General features: G+C 41.4%; 2 protein-coding genes across 2 annotated transcripts; one reads left to right on the top strand and one right to left on the bottom strand.

The window, feature by feature from the left end:
• Positions 1–5848: 5848 nt before the first annotated feature.
• Positions 5849–6823, bottom strand: LOC109621546 (pre-mRNA-splicing factor SPF27). The gene is made up of 2 exons (XM_020075598.3): positions 6633–6823; positions 5849–6455 (listed from the first exon to the last, which is right to left on the bottom strand). The coding sequence occupies exons 1-2, from the start codon at positions 6705–6707 to the stop codon at positions 5889–5891; spliced, it is 642 nt and encodes a 213-aa protein (XP_019931157.3). The 5' UTR covers positions 6708–6823; the 3' UTR covers positions 5849–5888.
• An 84-nt stretch (positions 6824–6907) lies between these two features.
• LOC109400082 (large ribosomal subunit protein uL4) lies at positions 6908–10062 on the top strand. Its single transcript, XM_019672550.4, has 3 exons — positions 6908–7060; positions 7475–7901; positions 9020–10062. The coding sequence occupies exons 1-3, from the start codon at positions 7058–7060 to the stop codon at positions 9883–9885; spliced, it is 1296 nt and encodes a 431-aa protein (XP_019528095.2). The 5' UTR covers positions 6908–7057; the 3' UTR covers positions 9886–10062.
• The last annotated feature ends 389 nt before the right edge of the window (positions 10063–10451 follow it).

Raw genomic sequence — 10451 nt, 5'->3', positions numbered from 1 at the left:
GGCTCCGAGTTTTTTATCAAATATGTTTCGTCCAGCTTTCATTCGAGGCAAGAGTACGGTTGTAGTAGTGAACGCCGATAAAAGTTCACTACTACAATCACACTTCTTGCTCGGATGACAGCTGGAATGAAAACAAGCAGCATTAAATCTATGCCTAACATTCGTCTAACAGCCCATACTAAAACATCTCTAACGTTAGTCTAATGTTAGACTAACAAACATGTTTCGAATTTGCAACATGTCTAACAAAAGTGTGTCATATCTGTCTAATTTTAGACTAACATTAGGCAAAAGTGAGACAAAAAGTTAGCCTAACATGCTGGCCAGTTAGTCTCACATTAGGCTAATGTTAGGCTAACCCTCCGTACTGGGCAGTATGAGAGAAGGGAGAGAAGTTAATGCATAAAGAGGAAAAAAAATGTAGCATACGTGCACAGCTAGCCTAGCAGCTAGCAAAGCAAAGCCTTTTATTGATTGGTGGTGGTTGATTTTCAGTCCTACCCTTGGTCCTACCAAACCCAATGCGGAAGATAATGTATACACAGAGCCGTAGCGTGCGGTTGGCCAGGTTGGCCCCCGCCAAGGGCGCCAGCCTCAGAGGGGCGCCGAAAAGGCCTATGGTTGGAAAAACAGAATGATGCAAATGATTTCTAGGATGTTATCAAGATTTCATTTTTTTTTTGTTTTTATTTATGTGTATTTTAACTAGTCGCTAATTCTACACTCATCAAGATTTCACTATTTTCAGTATTTGAGACTAATAATAAGTATTTTACGTTCTCCGTATTCTCAAAAAAACTAGATTTATCTTGTTTGTTTTGAGCATTTACCGTGATGTTACCTGGAAATTTATCTACTATTTTATTTTGAGAAACTATTCTAGCTATTATAACTATTAATAAAAATACAAAACATTCTCCCTGCAGGATATCTTAAAGGCTATTTCCAAGTATTTTCTTCACATGTTTCTTTCATTTCTTTGGAAATTCAGGAACTATATCTACGAATTTATTCAATAATTAGTCAAGATTCCTCCAGATATTTATCTTATGATTTTATTAGATAATCTTCCATAGTTTCGTCAAGGAATTTAGTAAAATATTCTTTTTAAAAATCGTTCAGCGATAAAATTGAAAATTTTCTACAAAAATATACCGTCGTGCGGGGCTTCTTTATACACTTTTTCATGGTTTTTCAACTTTATGACATTATAACTCCCAGACTAGTGAATGAATCTCCGCAATTTTTATACACAATAATTGTGAGTATGTATGTAGGATGTATGCAAAATTTGAGCTAAATCCATCAATAAACAAAAAAGTTGTTCATACACCAATCGGACACATCTCATATAGAACCGGATGGGGGCTACTTTGGACATTTTTATCTATAACAAAACTGCATTTCAAATTCCAGGGTTTTTTGGAAAACTACAATGTGCCAATACTGTAGTATACTGTATCATACATAATTTCAATAAAAATATGCGTTTTAAGATGGTTCTGTGCTACCTTTGGTATTATGAGCAGCGTGATATTGCTATGTAGATAGCCTGAAAAAAGGGACCATCAATCCTTTATTTGGGCGAAACGGTCATTTATAACGTATAACGATACAAATATTCGATTGTATATGCTACGTTGATACATTTTGAATGAATTGATCAACCCTTTGAAATTTATGAACTGTAGAAACAATGCCTACAGACCAAATGTTCTGATACGTTATGTATATTATATTGGTTTATTCGATGTTTTTTCGCGTCCTGACAAGCAATAAACGGTCTGTTTGAAAAATAATTTCAACCAAATGAAGTGAAAACTATTGCTTTATAATAGTTCCTAAGACATCAAACAGATTTGAACCATATTTTGAGTTCAAAAAATCCATATTCAAAAGTGTCCAAAGTAGCCCCGCATTTCAAAAGTAGCCCCGCACGACGGTACCTTCAGAAATTTCTCCACAGATTCCTTCTAAACTCTTCATGTTTCTATTTCTCAATACTTCTATACAACATTTTTTCCTGTTTTTTGTTTGAAAATCTTCAATGAATTTGTTCAGAAATTTTCCAGAGTTTCGTTCAAAATTCTTATAGAGATTGCCATAAAAATATCTTTAAGGATTACTTTGAAACCCTTCTTTGGATTGCCTTTTGGATTTCTTTCAGATATTAGAAAAATAGTCTGCAGATTTCTTCAGTAATTTGACAATCATTTGCTTCAGAGAGTCTTCTATAGATACCTTTGAAAAAAAAAAACAAAGATTTAATATCGCTTTGAAAAGCTTCCATTGTTTCCAGGAGTTCCTTAAGAATTACTACAGAAAATTCTTGTTGGAATATCTCCCGGATTTTCATATGAAGCGGATATTCCAGCAGAGATTCCTGCATATTTTGTTCAGTAATCCAAGCGGGAATTCTTCCAGAGATTCCAACAAACACTCATTTAGAAATTTCTTCAGGAATTCCTCTTGGTATTTATCTATGTCCATGGTTTGCTTGATGATTACTGAAAATTTTCTTACAGAACTTCTGCGAAATATTTTGATTAAGCTTCAGAAGAATTCTTTGGTAAAGTTATTGGAACATTCTGGCAAAACCAATTGAACAAATCGCCGAAAAATGGTAAAATAAATCGTTTAAGGTTTCCAGAAACCCCTAACTTAATTAGGTATTGTAAAATCAGTTGAACGGAAAATCCAGAAAAAAAGAAAAAGAAAGATGTCTTGAAGAAGTGTATGCGTTATTTACAAAATGTCATTTCTAATTATTATGCTGGTCTTTGTGAGGTACTTGAAATGCGAAATGTGTTCATACTTATACTCGTATAAAAAATACTGTAAGAAAATTAAAAAAAAAATCGGGGGGAATTTGTCTCTTCGAATTACCTAAATCCAATTTAAAAAAAACTTATAAAAAATAATAACTACATACTTTGCAAATTAGCAATGTCCAATCGTCGTGGAGCGCCAATCTGGATGCTTGCCAAGGGCGCCATGGGCCCACGCTACGGCTCTGTGTATACAATGCATTTCTGTCAAATTTTGTTTTGTTTTTTTTTTTAATAAATGTGAATGGAAAACATTATTTCTTCTTCTAAGCTTTACCATTTTTACATATTCAAACATATTATACATATTTTTTATTACGAAATATTTTTGGACAGCCCATGGGATGGGACTTTAAATACCTTCAGCGCCGTCTTGCTGAATTACCTTCATATTTCGACATTACACAAAATTACTACTGAAGGGTGTTATTTGTCAGAAGGGGCAACGCAAGTAAGTCACCATAATTTGCAAACTATGAATTAATTTTTAATCAGTATTAACGAGATTTTTAGCATTAGGCTAGTTCATCTCGGGACCCACGCTTTATTTCCCTTACGAAGGAAGAACTCACACTTTGTAAATTTGTCGGGAGTGGGATTCGATCCCAGGTCATCGGCGTGATAGTCACGTGATTTAACCATCACACCAGGTCCGCTCCACGAATTATTAATTAACTGGTGTCAGAGACCGGCAAAGCACCAGTAATTTTTTTTTGCAAAGTTCGGTGGGACACCAACCGACTTATAAGATTACATAAAAAAAGTTGTGAACTGTTTAAATATTACCACTAATGCATTCGTGAATTCATGAATCGTTGGATTCATTACATTTAAATAAAAAATCTTGGGGAAAATACTTCTGCATACATTGTTTCTTTTGTTCGATGATTTATTACATCTGAATTCAGTTTTCTTTTTTGTATGTATTATACATTTCAATAGCTGTTTATTTAACTTTAAAAAAATATATGTATGGCAACACGGCAGAATGTTCTGCAATGATGATGCTCTCGATCACGCGCTGCTGCATTGAAAGGATGATAGGTTGATCTGGAGGGAAAATATTGAACCAATCAATTGATCCATGGAATAATTTGACCCATGGTTTGAGCAATCTTCGAGAGGATTGATGTAAAATTTTTGGAGGTGGGGAAATATTGAAGAGAAACTTGAAGTAAAATGCGCTATGGAGGGGAAATATTGCTGCGTGGTTGATCAAACGGAAGATAGGGGAAAAGTTGAATGATTGATATCAATCTATTTTTGAACAATATCATACATTCAATGTTTCCATAAAACGGCCAACTATTGATCAATATATGCATCGTGTGACTGGCGCTAATAACGAAACAGTTTTAATTTTCGTGGATAGAATGACAGTTCAATCGATAAAATGACAGTTCGACCCGAACAAAAAATTTTCCCCGTACAAACTTTAAATACATACATTTTAAAAATAGTTCCCGGACTCCAAAAATTATAAAATTTTGGATTTCGACTAATTTTTGGGCGGAGAATCCGATTATGAATTAATCCAGATACCCCTAAAGAACCCAATTAGGAGGGTCATAAGATGCAATATGCGATTCCATATTTATGGCGGGTAGTGAACATCTCGCGCCGAGTCCCGCGCTTAGTATCATACGGACGTATCTACAATGATAGATTTCTCTTCATCGATTTTTTTGTTAATAATTGGCCAGCAAATCATTATCGGTTGTTTCTGTTGTTTCAGATGCTAGTCCTAATCTCGGTCCTAATCGTCATCCGAATATTGGCCGTATTTCCCGGAATAATCCGAAGAGAAATTAATCATTGTAGATACGCCCGTACTTGTCCAGAAGTGCTCCCGAGAATCCCAGTTATCATTCCAGGAGTTCTCCCGAGAATCCTTCTAAAACAAAAAAAAAACTAAATCGGAGCACCGAAGGCAACGCGCGCGCAAATCTGGCCTCCAGCTGCTGAGCCGTCACTACACACACTGACTGAAGCCGGGTCTTCTTCCTCTGCCATCAACCGTACCAAAAAGCGCAAAAAGCAAATGAAAAACAAAAAAACTAAATCGGAGCACCAAAGGCAACGCGCGCGCGCAAATCTGGCCTCCAGCTGCCCAGCCGTCACTACACACACTCTGTAACTTTTGAGTCCCTGAAGAAGTTCCTAAACTAAACGGACCGAAACGTCGGACAAAATGGAAGTGTTTTATTTTTGTCAAGTCTGACAAGCCACCACGAAATGGTTTCAGTGAGACACACCAACGGAAGCAACATCTGCAGGTTTTCCGAGTTCTTCAGGTATTTTAGCTAGAATTCTGCTGTCAGGATTTTCCCCAAAAAGCCCTACGGGAAATCTTTCAGAAATCTAAAAATTTCGCCTGAAGAAATATGTACATTTCAGATTTTTTTGCACATAAATTTATCGAGACTCATCAGAAATTACAAAAACTCCTGAGAGGCTGCCTATCTAAAAAAAATCAGCCTGCAATTATGGGACTTGCAGTCTATAATGTAGTAAAGCCACCATTTTTCCCGGTGCCTTTTACATTTTCCCGTGTATTTCCCGGTGATTTCGAATTCCCAGGTTTTCCCGAAAGGATGGACACCCTGAAATTCTTAGTGGAATTCAAAGGAACAGTACTTAACGCGATTTTCTTTTTTTTTACTTACAAATATTCCACTAACTTGCCCAGGTTAATCATCACCTTCCAGTTCTACCAAGAATCCTTTCAGTAGTTCTCCCGAAAATCCTTCCAAAAGTGCTCCTTGGAATCCTCCCAAGATTTCTCCTGAGAATCCTTCCAGTTCTCCAGAGAATCATTACACAAGTGCTCCCGAGAATCCCGAGTTATCCAAAGTATCATTCCAGGAGTTCTCCCGAGAATCCATCTAGAAGTAATTCTGAAAATCCTTCCAGGAATTCTCCCGACCATCCTTTCAGGAGTTCTTCGGACAATTTTACCCAAATTTGTAAGATTGTGTACCCAAAATGATAAGTTCTCAGTAAATAAATGTGCAGATATGTCGAACCAAGTACAATAATGAATTTATAATAATTACCATCTTATTTCCTATTCTGTCCTACCATTTGATTTTTCTTTTGATAAATCCTCTCTTCAAGCTTGGCACATGCTTGTTCAATCTCGTAATTCTTAGACACCAGCATAACCCACTGTGCCTCTAATGAGCGCAATTTTTCGCCACCTTGGGTTTGCTTCGATTTTCGCTTCCAGTTCACGTCCTGAATTTCCTTCTTGATGGCCTCCAGTCGTGCCTGGGCCTTGGCTTGCATCGCCGTCAGCACCTCCAGGTATGATTTCCACATTTCGCACCCATATTCCATCATCAGGTCCAGGTTCATGGCCCGGACGGCTTGGTGTTCCAGCTGGGCCATCGAGTTGTCCACACTTTCGGTCCACGCCGACACCTCGGACATTTTGCCGGCGGGTGGTGGGGGTAGTTCGTACCGTTTCATACTCAGCGGCTCCATTGGCAACCGGTTCTGGATCCGTTCGAATTCCGTCGTCATCAGCGGGGTTTCGAAGGCGGTCGTGTTCAGCGCCGGTAGGTGTTCGAGATAGTTTTTCGTGGGACGATACCTGCGACATTCCTCCTCCACCATGGCGATTGCCTGAAAGTATTGAGCAATTTGAATTTTAGGATTTGAATTCTATTCAGATTTCTGAACCATTTTTAGCTCAGTGTGCTGACAAAATTTTTAAGCTGGCAGCACTGCCACAGTAAAACAAAAGCGTCGCCTTACCGTCATGCCGACGATCGAACGATTAGTTTCATTTTCATAACTTACCGCTTCCCGCACTCCGGGATCATCGTATCCGAGATCGATGTACGGAAGAGCATCCACCAGTACTTCTCCTGCCATTCCGAACCGGTTACGTTTTCGAAATTACTTGAAAATTAACTTTTTAATGCGTTCCACTTTTCCGAGCTTTCGAACACCGACGATGTAAACAAAACTTCTGATCTGACAGTCGACGCCTCGTTTTAAAGACAGCCCATGCAGCATCGGCTGTTGAGATTTGCTGCAGAGGCAACAGCTCCACTGAACTGAAATTTCCGGCTTTTTGACAGCTCGCCGACCGACGAAAGGGCTCTTCGGACCGTTTCCGCTTTCGCTATTTCTTTTTCAGTCCTCCGTGGCATGGCGGACGTGCTTTAACAATTTGAAGTCGTACTGTATTTTTGAATTTTCGAGTGAATTCGCAATCGAAAATGGTTAGTATCCGGTAGAAATGGTTCGGAAAATAGTTTGTGGTGCAGTGGTGATGAAAAACGGGAAAATGCTGGCGTAATTTTCGTGGAAATTGCGAAGTTTGCACGTGTTTGACAGATGGATTGGATTGTGGTGCGAGTGAAAAGGATCCTGTGTGTTGATGGGTGGTGTGCATTCGGATTGGCGAGGCGCAGGATGCAGATTCCGAGCATAAACGGAAACGTCTGGTGGGATTTGCAGAGCCTGTGGAGCTTCGATCGTCGAAAGTGTGTGCAGAACTGTGTGAATGGGAAAATCCGGATTGTTTACCGTGGTTTTTAGTGTGGATAATGGATGTGTTGTGATTTGTTTATCATCACGTTCGGGTGAGAGTCAGCGATCAGAGCACTAACCTCAATGCCTTTTTCGTTTTTCAGAGTTTGACGGCATCCCGCCCGCTGGTCAGCATTTATTCTGACAAAAATGAAGCCCTGAAGGATAAGAATCTTGCGTTGCCGTACGTGTTCAAGGCGCCGATTCGTCCGGATGTCGTGAGTGAAGTTTCGCAGCTGATGCGCCGCAACAAGCGCCAGCCGTACGCCGTGAGCGAAGCCGCCGGTCACCAGACCTCGGCCGAATCGTGGGGTACCGGCCGTGCTGTTGCCCGTATTCCGCGTGTCCGCGGCGGTGGTACTCACCGTTCCGGCCAGGGTGCTTTCGGTAACATGTGCCGTGGTGGACGTATGTTTGCCCCGACCAAGACCTGGCGCCGTTGGCACCGCAAGATCAACGTGAACCTGAAGCGTTACGCTCTGGTTTCGGCCATCGCTGCTTCCGGTGTTCCGGCTCTGGTCCAGTCCAGAGGTAAGTTTTAAAACATCGCATTCTGAACACGGGTTTCGTGGTCTATCAACGGGAATCAGTTTATTGCTAGAAAATACTGAATCAGATTTTCTGACAATTTAATGCAGGGCTGGTAGCGGGTATTATAATATTTCATCAAAGGTTGGCGAATCGCACTATCAATCTTATGCGAATTTGAGTAGCAAGATGCAAGTATGATCGAACTTTTTAGACTAGGACGTAAAATTGCGTCGCATGCTAGCACTTTTAGGCCAATCATGAGCTTGTTACATACAAAGATGATCGATTGAAATAAATCGATCATGTTATTTTCGCCCAAATCATGCTAAGTCAAACGAAAACTTAAGTACAGTGCAATTTTCTTCATTGATCGGAATGATCCGGAAATATTGCATGTCAAGTTCCATTTGATTTGACATTTCAACTCCGTATTACACAGTCAAGAAGAATGCAATGTTTTCTCATTTCATGAACGATTCCTTGCCTGAATTGTTCACGCAACCAGAAATGATGTGAAAAAAGCCAAGCAGTTTGTTGCGTTCTAATCATCTTTTTGTTTCACCGTACCTCTAATCGTTTTTCGACGATTCTAAGTCGGAATGTATTATAAAATTTCTCTAAGGTTCTTTTGTAGCTCTGCAATACTCGCATTGATCGGAGTCGCGTTTTTCTTCCGTTCCTTCAGCTCTCTGATCTCATCCAAGTGCTTGTACATCAACTCTCAAATTATCCAAACCTTGTCTTACACATAGTCTTTAACGTTTAGATTTCACACTCCTCCTTCAGGAGCTCTGCAGTTCGCTATCGTGCTTCTCCCCCCTCGACAAGCACAGTAGATAGAAAGATACAAAGTAGGAGGAAAGATACGGGCCAGGGAGAACCTTCTGCATACGAATCAGAAGTAGTCCGTGAAGTTTCTATAATAATTCAGAGACGAACTCCTACTGCAAAGATTTCTAAAGGGACTCGTATCAGTATGCCTAGTACCTTTGGAGCAGCAGATCTTCAAATTTTACTTTAAACTTCGCTATCCAACCGCTACCAACTCTGCAACTACCACCTTCAACGCTCAATCGAAAATATCAAAACTGTTCTAACCGTTGTTCCCCTCTTTCCAGGACACGTCATCGACGGCATCTCCGAGCTGCCGCTGGTCGTCTCCGACGAGGTCCAGAAGTTCCAGAAGACCAAGCAGGCCGTCGCTTTCCTGCGCCGTTCCAAGGTCTGGGCCGATGTCCAGAAGGTGTACAAGTCGCAGCGTATGCGTGCCGGTCGCGGTAAGATGCGCAACCGTCGCCGCGTCCAGCGCCGTGGTCCCCTGGTCATCTACGCCAAGGACGAGGGTCTGCGCAAGGCCTTCCGCAACATTCCCGGCGTCGATACGATGAGCGTCAACCGTATGAACCTGCTGAAGATGGCACCGGGTGGCCACGTTGGCCGTCTGTGCGTCTGGACCGAGTCGGCGTTCGCCCAGCTGAACGATATCTACGGCACCTGGAAGAACAAGTCCACCGTCAAGAAGGACTACAACCTGCCGAACCCGCTGATGGCCAACACCGATCTGGCCCGTCTGCTCAAGAGCGACGAAATCCGCAAGGTCCTGAACCCGGCCAAGAAGACCGTGCACCGTCACAAGCGTCGTCTGAACCCGCTGACCAACACCCAGCAGCTCATCAAGCTGAACCCGTACGCCCAGGTGACCAAGCGTCGTGCCCAGCTGGCCTCGAAGAAACGCAAGTACGAGCGCATCATCGCCTCGTTCAAGGCCCGCGGTATCGAGCTGCCCAAGACGAACACCGCCTTAAAATTCTTGGATCAGCACAAGAAGCGCGTGGAGAAGTCCACCAAAACCAAGGAAGCCCGCATGACCAAGGTTAAGGCGCTGAAGGACGAGAAGCTGAAGAAGCGCGTGGCGAAGCACAAGGTGCAGGAAAATGCCAGACGAGCCCGCAAGGGATTGGCACCTCTGAAGGGCAAGAAGTAAAAGAACAGGCTCGTTAGTTAAGAAGTGTGAGGTAGAGAGGGGAAAGGAGATGTGGATGCTTCTTTTCAATACCTTTGTTTATCGCTAATACTGTGTAAGGAAAATAAAAGCTGAGGAGTGCATACCTGTGGTACACGAGAATAATAAGTCTTATTTTTACGAATTGTACAAATTTAATTCTGCATTTGTTTCATTTCCGTTGTCGGGTGCGCGTTTGGTGCTTTGTCCTTGTCGTACTGTTGTTCTTTCTGCTGTTTCGTGGATGCTGGTTCTCCCTTCGCTTTGGTACCTTTTCATTCTCCGTTTCAGCAATGAAAAATGGTGCGTGGCTGTTTATGATTCCTTCTCTAATTTGATGCTGTTTGAGCCAAGCTTTGCATAACTGTGTTGTTTAAGTTGCAAGAAATAGAGAAAACAACGATACAGTACCCAAAGATCTGCTAAAACAGCATCAAATTAGGCGAGGAATCATATCCACGCTTTTTTTTTTTTTTTTTTTTTCATAGTGATTACGGCGGTAGCACACTGTGCTTATGTTCTAACACCGCACCCTTTCCCTACGTTTG

This window comes from Aedes albopictus, chromosome 1 (genome assembly GCF_035046485.1).
Source record: "Aedes albopictus strain Foshan chromosome 1, AalbF5, whole genome shotgun sequence".
NCBI classification, from domain to species: Eukaryota; Metazoa; Arthropoda; class Insecta; order Diptera; family Culicidae; genus Aedes; species Aedes albopictus.
The sequence above is the reverse complement of the archived record's forward strand: the minus strand, read 5'-3'. Positions and strand labels throughout refer to the sequence as shown.